The sequence below is a fragment of the Rattus norvegicus genome, chromosome 13, assembly GCF_036323735.1.
Source record: "Rattus norvegicus strain BN/NHsdMcwi chromosome 13, GRCr8, whole genome shotgun sequence".
Taxonomy (NCBI): Eukaryota; Metazoa; Chordata; class Mammalia; order Rodentia; family Muridae; genus Rattus; species Rattus norvegicus.
The window spans coordinates 81,256,791-81,272,499 of NC_086031.1; the positions used below are offsets into that span (position 1 = coordinate 81,256,791).

A 15,709-nucleotide genomic window follows, 5' to 3' on the forward strand; every position below is an offset into this window, starting at 1 on the left:
TTTGAGCTCTGAGGGCACTATCTAGACAAATGATTCTGTTAGTTGACTGTTGCTAGGGAAAAAAATGGGGATGTTTTCTAGTCTAAACCACACATAAATTTAAAGTGTTTTTGATGGACATTTATTTCTTAACTTTTCAATTTGGTAAATTGCCTTTTCACAATAGGTTTGATCATGTTGGGCGTATAGCTCACAATTTAAATATTGGACAGGAAGTTCAGAGGTGAATGAGGATGGGGAAACCCTTCACAGAACTGCTTTTCACAGTAAGACTCTTCTGGCTTTGCTGACGTCTGCACAGCTCTGGGCTTCAATCAAACATTTGCCCATGTGGAGCGGATTTAACACGGCTCACTAAAAACTGTCCTGGTCCCCAAAGTGAGTCTTCTTGGGACTCAGATCTTTGGTATAAGGTGACCTCCCTTATAGAAGCTGCCTGGTTTCTCTCACAATTCCCTCAAAGGGCTGGAGTCCTTTATATGGAGGTAGAGACCTACAACTAAAATAGCAACTCTAGGCTCATAAATTATTCCAAATATTTTCTAAAACTATGCTTCTCATGTCCATTAAACTTTATGTTGATTGAAAAGTATTTTGAAGAGTGTGCTCATATTGGCCTACTATTTTAAACACTGATCATAATTAGGTCCACTATGAGATGGGAAAGCAGCTCACAATGAATGTGTGTTACCATTAGGTTTCCCGTCTCCAAGACATTTTTGTTAGACATAATGTCTCATGTTGTCTAGGTCTCCTTTTTTATGGCTTGGTTAATAAAAACATGACCATCGAATTTGTCATCTACCTATGGCATGCATATAAACTGTCACATGAGTATGGCTTTTATTTTGAAAGTTCTTTAATTTGAAATTCTCAAATTTACAAAAGAGTCAAAGGAATAATACAAGGGACATTTTATAACCCTTGCCCTAGAATCACCACACATTTCCTTCTTTTCTTCCCTTCCACACCCCACAAAGACTTTTTACAGATTGACGGTATCATTATAATCGACTTCTTCTACACATAAATCTTCTGCAGATGAAGATCTTTATCAATAATCTTGGCATTCATTAATACAAACATGAATCTGGTAAGATCATATAAAACAGTGCATAAGAGATTTCCCCAGTTATCCTAAAGCAGACCACCCACATTTAAAATTTGTATCCGGTCTATGCCTCCTTGGTTTCCATTATTATAGAAAGATTTATGATATTTTTTACTATCTGGTGACACAGACTTTCCTCTAGACTATCAGGGAGATGTCCAGAGAATATCTTGTCCTCTTCACTTCTCTGATTACTCCTCATGATCACATTCAAGTTAAACATTTTTTATCAGGTCACATGGTGTTGGATTTCTTATCATATAATAAGTAGAGACTGAGAGAATGGCCCACCAATAACCAACTTGAGACTCCTATCATGGGCAGCACCATTTTCCTATCACTATTAATGATATTCTGTTATGCTTGCAGACAAGAGTATGCTGTCCTCCCAGAGGCTACACCCAGCAGCTGACTTAGACACAGACACCAATAGCCAAACAGTGGATGGAGCTTGGGGACTCTTATGGAAGAATAGGAGGAAGGCTTGTGGGACCCAAAGGGTATAGGAACTCCACAAGAAGACCAACAGAGTCAACTAACCTGGACCCTTGGGGCTCTCAGAGTCTGAACCACCAACCGAAGAACATACATGGGTTGGACCTAGGCCTCCCTGTTCATATGTAATAGATGTGCAGCTTGGCCTTCATGAGGGTCCCAAATAACTGGAACAGGGGCTATTCTAAAAGCTGTTGCTGTGTGTGGGATGTGCTCTGTTAGCTGGGATGTCTTGTCTGGACTCAGTGGGAGAGGATGTGCCTAGCATCACAGAGAATTGAAGTGCCAGGGTCAGGATGGGGGGTATATCCAGGGGAACCCCACTCAAGGGGGAAAGAGATGGGGGATAGGGGAAAGATTGTGGGAGGAGAGCAGTTTGTATTGGTTTACAACATAACTCTGTGAGAAATCTGGGAGAATCTGGCAATTATTGGAATGATTTTACCAAACTCTGCAGATAAAATTTATGAAATAAAATCTTCCCACTCCCCCAATAAAAACTCCAAAATAATGATGTGAACAGTGAAGACTGAGTTTTCAGCACTGTTTGATGAGTTCAAATGGGAACTGTCAGGTTTTCTATTGAAAAGATGTGTTTTCCTCACCTTGGGAAGATAGACTGAAGCCTATGCTATACTTCTAAGCGGTGTGCCTGGCTCCTGTATTATTGCTTATTGGATTCCACTTGCTACTCTCCCTATACAGTCTCATTTTGGGAAACTTAGAAGATATGTTCTCTCATCTATGGAATAAAGTAGAAATGAGCTACGCATTTTAAAACCCCTTACACATAAAACCCTTGGGCAATCCGTAATAGAGTGACTTTGTTTTCATTTAAGGGTTCCTATGTGTCTTAGTCAATCTAATGAACATCTTTCCCCATATCCTCACTTGGCTCTGAGGCACACATGTCAAATAGCAATGACTGGTTCTCTCTAGTGCTTTACCTCTCTGTCAGTACACTATCACTGATATATGACAAGCAGGATAAGTAACACAGGAACAAAGAGAACAATGACAGCACAGATATATCTGACCCAAAATAGACTAGAGGACGATGTCTCACAGTTTTTGAGCACCCGGGTTTTCAGGGGTTTGAGGATCCGGTCTCTCTGAGTGAGGATGGCTACCCGAGCCCCTGCCCATTTCCCTGGCCCTTGTAGACGGTACTGGTATGGGGTACAGGGTCCCCAGAAAATCTCCTTGGCTAGCTTTGTATCCCAGAGGAAGAGAGAGAGCAGGTTGGGTTTGACACCTAACTCAGAAGCAATTTCATCCATGTAGTCGATATACTGCACTCGATGGATGCCTCTGGGACTTTTCACGAACCTGGAACGAGAAGGGAATTCTTAAATGCCCAGGTTAGACTTCACCACTGAGTTTCCAGGGCGGTTAGTTTCTGCATTGTAACAATGTTTATTATCTTCTATTCACAAATCATCTTCCCTTCATACACATGCCTTACTACAGGTTTTGAGTGTAATTCTTATGTTATTGACATCTTCGAGCTCCCCACAGGGCCCCATAGAGTGATGTAAGTATAGGAACTATTGACTGAGTGATTAGATTAATTCTCGGAGATATATGTATCCTTTCTGCAGGCATAGAGTCCAGTTCCATTAGATAAAAGTCACAGACAAGAACCATGAGTTGGGTAGAATACTGTGATAAACTGCAGTCTATTGCAGGCTCTCAAGCTACACAAAATATCTTGTCATGTACTCATGGCTGGATACAAACGTGCCCCTGGGTACTGTTAGGCTATAGTAACTTGCTCCACCAGCTTAGAAACTTGGAAGCCCCTGGCTAAATTTTTCTTGAGTAAAAGAGGAGCAAAATTAAAATTACAGACAATTTATATACCGTCAAGAGCTTTTCAAAGTGTATAGAAGACATGAATGAGTGTTTCAAAAGTATAAAATGTGAATGAGTCATCTGGGTAAATGAAAAAGATAGGGCTGCAAAACAAGGGATAGGGGAGCAGCAGTAACTCATAAAGGCAAAAAGTTATATTCATGGTATCAGAAAAAAAGAGAATTGATATATTATAGAGGTTGTTTCTTGGCAAGGAAAACCAAATAGTAAAATAAACATATTGCTTAAAGTTATGAAGTTGTGACAAGAATGTCTTATTAATTCTTTCAAATTTCCCTAGGGGTGCTCTTGAGGGAAGATCTACCCAGAGTAACTGATAAATAAGTCAAAATAACTGTGCATCCAGCTACCCCATTACCACGCTTGTCTTCCCCCTAGGCTCTGAATTTAACTATTTTAAAACATCCTTTTCTGGGGCTGAAGAGATGGATCAGTGGTTAAGAGCACTGACTGCTCTTCCAGAGGTCCTGAGTTCAAATCCTAGCAACCACATGGTGTCTCACAACCATTTGTAATGGGACCAATGGCCTCTTCTGGTGTGGCTGAGGACAGTGATGGTGTATTTACATACAAAAATAAATAAGATCTTAAAATAAAATAAAGATAATCAAAAATAATTGTTTTCTGACCGCCGTTCTTACAAGGAGTGAGTGACTGCTTCCTGTTATTTTTTAAGGTAGTTTGGCAACTGCTGGATGCAAGGACTAGGCATTCTGGGATGATTCAGTTAGTGAGGGGACTCATGATCCATCTGCTGGGCTTTTTTTTTTCTTTTCTTTTTTACACCTGGACCCTTTGTGTCATTGAACAAAAACAAATGTATTAGGTCACTTCAGGGCATAAAGCATGTGAAAAGAAAATCAAGCAAGTCTCTCTGGACAGATTTCATTTACTTTAACAATAGCAACAACATCAGCAGCAGCAACAACATCAGCAGCAGCAACAACATCAGCAGCAGCAGCAGCATCAGCAACAGCAGCAGCAACAACATCAGCAGCAGCAACAACATCAGCAGCAGCAACAACATCAGCATCAGCAACAACATCAGCATCAGCAACAACATCAGCAGCAGCAACAACATCAGCAACAGCAACAGCAACAACATCAGCATCAGCAACAACATCAGCAACAGCAACAACATCAGCAGCAGCAACAACATCAGCAGCAGCAACAACATCAGCAGCAGCAACAACATCAGCATCAGCATCAGCATCAGCAACAGCAGCAGCAACAACATCAGCAGCAGCAACAACATCAGCAGCAGCAACAACATCAGCAGCAGCAACAACATCAGCAGCAGCAACAACATCAGCAGCAGCAACAACATCAGCAACAGCAACAGCAACAACATCAGCATCAGCAACAGCAACAGCAACAGCATCAGCATCAGCAACAGCAGCAGCAACAACATCAGCATCAGCATCAGCATCAGCAACAGCAACAACATCAGCAGCAGCAGCAGCATCAGCAGCAGCATCAGTAACTACACTCCCTCAGTCCAGGGTCCTTACTCTTTTTCCATCTTCCGTTTCCTTTTGTTGATGTCCGCCATCATGTTGCTCTGTGAGGGTAACTTTTGCAGTCCTGAGAAAACAAGATAGGTTTTGGGTAAAGAGAAAAAGAAAAGGATGGCTTTGGAGTGGAATAGTCATAACCATGAATCTCCATGGAATGAATAGTCAAAGCTGTGTATAGAAAACTCCCCAGAAGACCATTTTCTTCCTGTTAGATTTAGGCTGTCAGCAAGGGGAGTCAGTGTTCTCTCAGGAAAAAAAGTTTTTTGAGTTTTTTTTTTCCCAGTTTAAATCTCTATTTAAAACTCATGACTATGAAACGCTCGTGTTAATATGGCTTTTTGATCATTACATAATATTTGCATATATTTGCGAAATACAGTATGAGGCTTTGATTCATGTATATATGGAGTAATAATGAGCTGAGAATAATTAACATATCCATTACCTTAAACCTTTTCATTCCTTTAAAAAAGTTTTTAATTAACTTACAAAGTAGCAGTTTTCTCTATGGCAGGGCAGCAGAGAGAAAACAGAGTTGGGCTCATGGTACCATAGGGATGGTAGGGCAGGCTATAAACCGATAGCGCACAAGTTAGAGGCACAAGGGAAATTGGAGAGATGGCGCCACACTGAAGAACACTTCTCTTTCAGAAGACCCAAGTTCAGTTCCCAGCATCCACATTAGGTCACTTGCAGTTATTTACAATCTAGTTCCAGAGGTTTTATAACCACACTCCTTTGGGCTCTGTGGGTACCTGTGTGTACCTGGTACACACGCATACACTCAGGAACACACACACATATATAATAAAAGAAAACAAAATTAAAACAAAAAAGCCGCAAAGTTGTCTGCCTCTGTGAATAAGTTTCCCCTTCGAGAGATGTACTGCTCACAAGGATGGACAGTCAAGGTTTTCTTTAGGCTAAAGGAGCGCTCCAATGAAACACAGATTGCAAACCTCGCCTCGCGCTTCCCTTTTCTGATAAAACAGGGCTATTAGCCACTTCAACCAGAAGTAGAGTCACGAGCATTCCAGGCAAATTCTCTACCAGTGAGCTGTACCTCCGCCTTAGCAGATGGCTAACATTAGTAAACTGGGTGCCTTCATCATCTGCATGTCTGGTCAGAGCACAGATGCTCCTATAAAGACCGTCATACCTGTGAACACACGTGTAACCCATCGGCTTTGGAGCTCGGATGTGGGGATTGTGGCTCCGACTGGCTGGAGGATCCCAATGAAGGCTAGCGTTGGCATCTCCAACTGAGGAGGGAAGACAAACTTAAACATTGTGTGTTCGCTGTCCAGGATTTTGGAGCTGTCATCCAAGAAAGGGAAAGAGAAGGTGTAGCCTGTGGCAAAGACAACATTGTCTACTATCTCCTCTGAGCCATCCTCAAAGATGGCGGACGTCGGGGTGAACTCCTTCACGTTCGGTTTTACCAGCACTCTTCCGGTAATGATGTGATTTGGCAGGTTGTCGCTGAAGATAGACTGATGGCTGAGAAATCTGCACGTTAGGGAGCATAATTATATGGGATGAGAATGAACATTTTCATAAAGAAGCTGTGGTCATTAGCGTTTAGAAAACCACAGCAGTATTTCACTAATTTTTAATACTGTTGACTACCTCCCTGGGCACATAATGGCATTTATTAGTGAAGAATTTGATTTTGGATCAGAGTGGGCTTTATACTTATTCTACTTTTTCTCACTGCGAATTTCTGGAAAGCTCATAAAAACAGTTTATCAGTTTCAAAACTTGTAAGATGATAGTATGACATAAGAATCGAAGAAGACCTCACTAATTGAGTCATGATAACACTATATTTTAATGATGGGATTTTTTTACCAGGAATAAAGGTCTTCAGTGTCGACTTAGGCATTTGTGCTTGGGGTCATGTAAAGATTGACATAAATTGGTTATTAGTCTCTTACAAGGCTCTACATTATGCAACTGCACGACTTTAATACTGAATCTTTCCTGGTAAGTATTTGTGCTTAGTGACAATTAATGTTTGGTAATCAATTATAAGGTCTGAGTTTCTTAGAGAAAGTCGCATTCTCAGGTGTGCCTCACAGTTGGTCCATTCACATATCATGTTATGTATTCTATGTTCTTCCCCAGGATTATAAACCCAGTATCATAAAACTAGTCATGGAAATCTCTACTTTTCCATTACAGGCAGCTCTGTGCTAATTTTCTGCTTCTACCAACCATAGTAGTTTATGCCTTTGTTATCTTTTACATTGTTTAGCTAATTAGGAAGTCATTTCAATATATATATATATATATATATATATATATATATATATATATACACATACACACTCACACACACACATAATATATATGGTATATGCTTATTTTGCCTGAATATATATCTGATCATCACGTGTGTACCTGGTACCAGATCCCCTGGAAATGGAGGTACAGGTGGGTTGTAAGTCTTCATGTAGGTACTGGGTATTGAACTCAGATCCTCTTGAAATGGAGCCAAGGATTTGAACCTCTGTGCCACCTCTCCAGCCTTGTACACTTAGTTTTTGTTCCTCTTTTTTTTTTTTTTTTGACACAGACTCTTACTCTGTAGCTCAGGCTGACCTAGAATGAACTATGTAGTGTAGCACAGGCTAGATTTGTACTTATATAAGGCAATGTTTTTTTGAGATTATAGGTAAGATCCCATATGCCTTGCTTAGTTAGACTTTTGAAACACAGAAACCTATGTAGTTTGAGAAAAGAAGAGGGCCAAGAAAAACTATGTGGATGGCACCAAGTTTTAAGTGCCGGTTGAAGGACAAAACTGAGACACGAAGTAGGAGAATGTCTGTGGGATTGGAAGAACCAGCGAAGGGTGAGAGAGATAGAAAGATTGGACAAGACCAGAATAGCAGGTCAGGTGGAGTGCATGTGAGGAGGGAGAAGGCTGTGGTGGTAAGAGAATGGGTGCACAGATGTCATCTGAAAACCAATACAGTTCTGGGAGGTAAGACTTCATGTGGTGATGGGTGTGGGTGGTGTAAGTGCATGATAGAAGAGTAGAGACCAGACAGCGGAATTCAGATATGACTGCACTGCATGAACATGGCGTGGTCAGAAACACGAATGGTGAAATTGTCCTAGCTGGCAGCAGGCTTGAGGGTTACTGTGGAGAGCAGGTGACAGGTGGTGGCAGATGGGTGAGTGGTGGTGTGAGGCAGGGGGAGTAAGACTGGTGCTGGAACTTAAGAGGACTTCACTTGTGCGTACTCCACAGGCTGTCTTTTATACCCCGGTCGAATGGCCAGGGTGCCTAGTCGGCAGCATTTCCAATTAGAATAAATTCTACTGAGAATTAGAATGTCACACACCTGCCTTATACATTCACTGACTGGTATAGCATTGCTGTTTTTGTTTTTTAATTTTTTTTGAGTAATTTGTTTTAAAGTGTGTGTGTGTGTGTGTGTGTGTGTGTGTGTCTGCATGCACAGTGTCCTTGAAGGCCACAAGAGGGCATCAGATTCCCTGAGCCCAGAGTCACAGGCCATTCTGAGCCTGTAAATGTGGGTGCTTGGAATTGAATTTGGATCCTCTACAAAAGAATTAAACGTTACTAACTACTTCAGCGCTGGCATAATTATTTTGAAACATTTGCTTGCCTTAAATGTTGTCTAGGTCTTACCTGTGTTTAGCCTGCAGCCCATAATTGGCATGGTTAAACCTTGCATTTAATTTATTCTCTGCCCATCTGTTGATCAAGAACGTGGGATAGAACTTTTGGATGGTTCTATTATAACGGGTGAAGAGTGTGGTGTCCAAGGGATTCCCATTATCCCAAACTCGGTTCCATATCCACGCCCCTCGTCTTGTGCTGAGGAAAACCTGCCGTAGAGGAGTGGACACCCAGTAAGCCTTTTTTTCTCTAATTATACAGAGCTAACATTCTTATAGTATTGCTTTTTGATTGCCAAGGAAGTAGTAGTAACTGCTCACCCCCCCCCCCCACCCGCTTGCTTCTCTTCCCTTACACTGTGAACAGGCCTTTTCAAGTCACTTAATCACCTTTTCCATTCACTACTGCTTGTCCCGGCCTTTGTTTCTCAGCTGGGTCAGATGTCAGAAATGTGTTAGGTCCCACAATGTGAATACTTTCAGCCCAAATAGGTTTTTGCACTGCGGGTTCCGAGCTCAACCCCATGCTCCCTGAATGTTGTGTGATTCTCTAAATCACAGTGATGGAGAAACAGCTGAATAAAAAGTGAGTCGTAATGACAGGAGTGAAATAGGGAAGTGTAAACTGTAAATATGCTCGTAGTGACAAATGGACAATTCCACGGAAATAATACCTGGTCACACAACCCAAAGGACAAACCTACGGGGATTAGCTCTGCTGCCTACTTTGAGTCATTTAACCGAGACTTTGAAGGAAGACACAGGTTTGTAATGAAGACACGTGCACAGTTCTCTCGCAAGGTCATAATTATAGTGATTTCTCATTCACACATATACACAAAGCCTGGTGTGAGTCGGCAGCCCGCAGAATGGCTGCTTATAGATGTGGACAGAAAGCGCCTGGCGTTTGACCTCTCACGTGTTCTTGGTGGATATCCTGAATTAATGTCAAAGACTAATTCTGAATGACAGAAATCGACCTTCCATGCTTAGCAGCCAGCAGTAATTTCAGTAGAGAAGACTGCTTTTTTTTTTCTTATTCTTTAGATCCCTAATTAATGAGATCCCGTGGACTCGCTGCTTAGCTACTCATTCATAAGTCAGTGGAATACCTTTACACACGCATATCGTTCTCTGAGAAATCATGTCCACTTGAGGTTCTCTGTCGATTTAAATGTTTTTCACCCCAGTGTAGTGACATGTAGATAATTCCGAAGTAGTTTACTCTAGTTTGCTATCTTTCACAACTCACTCATTATGAAGAAGGATGTCATTATTTTGGTATTTTTCTATTACTCTCTTCATATATACCCAGGAGAAGAATGCATAATTGCTGTATTGGCTGGTTCTGGGTGTCAAGTTGACACAGCTGGAGTTATCATAGTTCTAGGAGCCTCCCTTGAGGAAATGCCTCCATGAGATCCAGCTGTAAGACATTTTCTCAATTAGTGATCAAGGAGGGAGGACCCACTGTGGTGGCCCTGGGTTCTATAAGAAAGCAAGCTGAGAAAGCCAGGAGAAGCAATCCAGTAAGCAGCATGCCTCCATGGCCTCTGCAACAGCTCCTGCTTCCTGATCTGCTTGAGTTCCAGTCCTGACTTCCTTTGGTGATGAGCAATGTGGAAGTGTAAGCTGAATCAACCCTCTCCTCCCCAACTTGCTCCTTGGTCATGGCGTGTTGTGCAGGACTACAAACGCTGACTAAGACTACTGCCTTTCTCAGCTTACAGACAAAATAGGACCATGATTATTAAAGGCAGAGAGAAAGTCTAGACTCACAGTCTATGCAGGTAGCCAGGTTATATGCAGGAACAAAATCAGAGTATGACACCAAACCTGTTCAGCAACATGGCTGATCTCGCCTGCCACGTCCGCTCCAGAATTCCCAATGCCAATCACGACCACTCTCTTCCCCACAAAACTGTCTGGGTGCCTGTACTCCCAGCTGTGCAGATACTTGCCTTGGAACTTGGAGATTCCTGGAAGAGTCAAATCCCTCAAGTCATAGCGGAACTGGAAGGTACACTTGGCAAATTCCACTTCTAAGCTTTACGTTCGTATATTGTAAACTCCCGTCTCTGTTCTCTGCCTTTTATTGCCAATATTACAGACTAAGATTATCCAAGAAGGAAATATTCATTAGCACAAACTCTGTGGCTAAGATCAGAGTCAAAGTACGTGAACATTTTTTAAATGTCCAACTTTAAATTTGTCCAATATAATTACTCATAAAGTCATGTGGCAAGAGGACATTGACGTTTCATTCTCTGCGAATCTATGCACCTCACAAATGATTGATGTCATCCTATATACAGCAAGAACAGTGTTGTTCAAAAGAAGCTGGACACTAAACACATTAAAAACTTCGTAACAGTCATGTAAAAATAGGTAAAAATGATACTTTCTATGATTTTTTTTTAGATCTTACTTTTTAGCTGTGTGTGTGTGTGTGTGTGTGTGTGTTTGTATACACATCAGTGCAGCTGAGCTGCCGGGGAGTTCAGAAAATTGTATTGGATCCTTAGAAGCTGGAGTTACAGACATTTATGGAACCACCCGACAAACAAACTTGAGTCCTCTAGAAGTGGGGTGAGCCGTCTTAACTGCTGAGCCAGCTCTCAATTTCAATGTCATTTGTTATTCAAACATAATCTAAAATGTTAATATTCAACCAGCATACAAAGGTATCGATGAGATATTTTGTACATTTTACTGTGCCTCTGGTGTTGATTTTACATTGAACATACGCCTCGTTTTGTGTCAGATATCTCTTTAAGGGTTTAAGAAATGCCGTCTTTGCATCTGTACCGTGACTTCCAGGTTAGTATTTTTCTAGGATTCCTGAGTGTGCTAATGGTCAAATCTCTGTTTTTTGTGTCTTCTCTTAGACTCTTTTCCTTCTGTTTTCTTCTTCTTCTTCTTCTTCTTCTTCTTCTTCTTCTTCTTCTTCTTCTTCTTCTTCTTCTTCTTCTAATTCTGATGTGATATGTTCATTTTTATTCTATCTGTTATATTTTAATTTATTATACTTTATTTTATATTTTTATTGTCCCCTATAATACTGTTGGTTTTCTAATGAGAGATAGAAAGGCGATAGATTTGGTTAAGCAAGTAATTAGGGAGGAACAGGGAGGAGTAGAGGGAGGGGAAAGTATAATTGGGATATATTATGTGAGAAAAATACCTATTTTCAATAAAAGAAAAAATAGAAGATGATCTATTTTTAGTTTATGTATATAGGTACATACATAGCCTTACATGTATGTCTGTGCACCACATGCATGTATTGCTGTGGAGGCCAGAAAAGAGGGCCATATTCCCAGGAGCTAGAATTACAGACAATGTGAGCTGCAGGGTGGGTGATAAAATTGAGTCCAGGTCCTCTGAAAGAGCAGCCTGTTCTCTTAACTACTGAGTTATTTCTCCAGATCCTGTGAGAGCTGTCTCTCTAGTGCTCAATGACAATACAGGACTATTAGCTACTCTATTTGGTTTGCAAATTTTGAATATTAGGATTTCTTTCTTCATTCATTCATTCATTCATTCATTCATTCACAGAACATTTTCCCCTCACCCAGCTCCTCTCAGAGCCTGCCTCCCTGTTTCTTACCCATTTTTGTGTTCATTCTCTTTCATTTTTTTAAATTGAAAATATACCTTTAAAATGAAACTCATTATATCTCAATAATATTGAGTAATATTGGTATAAAGTCTAATTGGGGGGAGTATTTTCAATACCTCAGAGGTGCTGTTTCCTCTGAAATGTCTTGAGTTTTATTTTCCTGTTTCAGTATCATCAGCCTCTCTCCCTAATGATGGTCCGACCCCGACTTTCCTGAAAATTACTCTTCCATTCAACTGACACATTAATGATATGAAGATATGACTTTGGATCTTCTCCACAGACAGACAGAAAGATGCACACACACACACACGTGCACACGTGCACACACACACGCACACACACACACAGAGCTTTCTCTGTCCCTCCTCAGTGTTTTTTCTTTTTTTTTTCTTTTTTTGGAGCTGGGGACCGAACCCAGGGCCTTGCGCTTCCTAGGTAAGCGCTCTACCACTGAGCTAAATCCCCAGCCCCCTCAGTGTTTTTTCCGTAGACTCTTCTACTCCTCTCTGCCAGCCACATCAAGTGTGTGTCTTTCTCTATGCTCACAATCCCACACACCCACTATCTCTTACACAGTTTCTTCTCCAGAAAGGCCTTTCTCCAGGGCCTTTAGTTTCCAGTTTATTGTTAACAGTCTTTCCTGACTGTTAAGAAAGCAGTCTTCTTCTGTAACCATTCTGTGCCAAATAAACACACCCCTCAATGTCTGTGATAGTTCAGTCAGCCCACCTCTTGCAATATCAGGATTTTTCCTGTACCCCATGCAGTTAAGTACCTGCAAAGTCCTGCAAGGGCAGACACTTCTCAGTGGAGTGACCACTACAGACCATGACCCCATCGAAGACATACGTTTTCTGCTTTCCGTCAACCTCCACCACAACGTCCCACTGGCCAGAGGATGAAAAATCAGGGCGCTTCCTCACCCTGCACACTCTTGTCTAGGAAATCAACAAGAAATCAACAGGAGCGATTGGTCTTAGAACACTGTTCCGTATCTTTACTTTAAAACCTGCAAATTCTGAGTTTCAATAAATAAACCAAGTTGCTACTTCCACTCAGAGATCCTGGTTCTTTAAGATTTTAATACAGAATCAGTAAAAGTGTTACTTTTCAAGGATTGGAGTAGATTGGGAAAATAATACGATATAATTCTCCCCTGTCACCCCCCCACCCCCCAACATTTTACTTTTAGTAAAATTAATGGAAAGCCAGACATGAAGAAAAACCTCCAACATGACGCTTTGATGCTGAGGAAAAAGTTATTACAGAGATATATCTTCATGAGTGATGAGCGTGGGGAGACGCAGGTGGGAAATGCAGGCTGAAACTGTGCCCAGCTGGCTGTGTGCAGACTTCACCTTGACCAATGGGAAGGCAGTGGGCGGGGTTTTGCTCTTTACCTGGAACTGGATGTGTTTCATGAGCCCGAAGTGCCTGGCATACATCCTGAGATACTCCATCATTTTGGAGTTGTGCATGTAGTTGGGGTAATGGTCAGGGATGGGATAGTCGCTGAAGGCTGTCATCTCCTTGGATGTATTGCAGGTTAAAGATTTGTATATCCCGGGCCTTTCTGTTGTCTCCTAAAGGAAACAAATCAACCCTTGGCTTCCAGAAATTTAGGAAACAAAGCACACCGAGTTTAGGGATGATGAGACCTGCAAACGCATGGGTTCTATAAGACTGCCCAACTGGATAAAAACACTAGACTTGTAGAAGGATTCTCTTAGAATTTTTATGGTGACAGACCCAAAACACCAGTAATTCAGACATTCTAAAAATAAGATAAGTACCCAAACATACTAGAAGAAATAAAACAAAAACTAAGAGAAAGGGATTTGGGATGAGAAACTAATGTTCTAATTCCTGTTAGAAAGCGTCTCTCTCTTTCAGGCACAGACATCATCATACTTTATGAGAATGTAATCTGTAATATTACCTCATATCTCCACAGCCCTCCAATGTCATTGCTCTTTTCAAAGCACGTAGGTTCAAGCCCTTCCTCCAAGCAGCACTTAATGGCTCCCAGTCCACTGACACCAGCACCGATGATTGCGATCTGTTTTACTTCCATGGTCTCTGAATAAGAAAGAGTTCCTTCATATAGAAAACCAAAGGAAGAGACAAGGAGCTGTAGATACAAGCATCACCAACAGAATACAAGAGATAGAAGAGAGAATCTCAGGAGCAGAAGATTCCACAGAAATCATCGACTCAACTGTCAAAGATAATGTAAAGCGGAAAAAGCTACTGGTTCAAAACATACAGAAAATCCAGGACTCAATGAGAAGATCAAACCTAAGGATAATAGGTATAGAAGAGAGTGAAGATTCCCAGCTCAAAGGATCAGTAAATATCTTCAACAAAATCATAGAAGAAAACTTCCCTAACCTAAAAAAAGAGATGCCCATAAACATACAAGAAGCCTACAGAACTCCAAATAGACTGGACCAGAAAAGAATATCCTCCCATCACATAATAGTCAAAACACAAATGCACAAAATAAAGAAAGAATATTAAAAGCAGTAAGGGAAAAAGGTCAAGTAACATATAAAGGCAGACCTATCAGAATCACAGCAGACTTCTCACCAGAGACTATGAAGATCCTGGACTGATGTCATACAGACCCTAAGAGAACACAAATGCCAGCCCAGGTTACTGTATCCTGCAAAACTCTCAATTATCATAGATGGAGAAACCAAGATATTCCATGACAAAACCAAATTTACACAATATCTTTCTACAAATCCAGCACTACAAAGGATAATAAATGGTAAAGCCCAACATAAGGAAGCAAGCTATACCCTAGAAAAAGCAAGTAACTAATCATCTTGGCAAGAAAACAAAGAGAAGAAAAGCACACAAACATACCCTCACATCGAAATACGAATATAACAGGAATCAATAATCACTATTCCTTAATATCTCTCAACATCAATGGTCTCAACTCTCCAATAAAAAGACAAAGATTAACAAACTCGATATGCAATGAGGACCCTGCATTCTGCTGCCTACAGGAAACACACCTCAGAGACAAAGACAGACACTACCTCAGAGTGAAAGGCTGGAAAACTACTTTCCAAGCATGGTCTGAAGAAGCAAGCTGGAATAGCCATTCTAATATCGAATAAAATCTATTTCCAACTAAAAGTCACCAAAAAATATAAGGAAGGTCACTTCATATTCATCAAAGGAAAAATCTACCAAGAGGAACTCTCAATCCTAAATATCTATGCTCCACATACAAGGGCACCTACATACATAAAAGAAACCTTACTAAAGCTCAAAGCACACATTGCACCTCACACAATAATAGTAGGAGATTTCAACACCCCACTCTCATCAATGGACAGATCATGGAAACAGAAATTAAACAGAGACATAGACAGACTAAGAGAAATCATGAACCAAATGAACTTAACAAATAATCCC

The 15,709-nt window shown here is 40.9% G+C and overlaps 1 protein-coding gene across 1 annotated transcript; it reads right to left on the reverse strand.

Annotated features, from left to right (window-relative positions):
- Positions 1–2,571: 2,571 nt before the first annotated feature.
- Fmo13 (flavin-containing monooxygenase 13) lies at positions 2,572–14,351 on the reverse strand. Its single transcript, XM_008769727.3, has 8 exons — positions 14,217–14,351; positions 13,678–13,860; positions 13,053–13,215; positions 10,489–10,631; positions 8,663–8,862; positions 6,158–6,507; positions 4,993–5,065; positions 2,572–2,935 (listed from the first exon to the last, which is right to left on the reverse strand). Exons 1-8 carry the CDS (start codon positions 14,349–14,351, stop codon positions 2,572–2,574), a joined length of 1,611 nt encoding a protein of 536 aa, XP_008767949.1.
- Between the last annotated feature and the right edge of the window lie 1,358 nt (positions 14,352–15,709).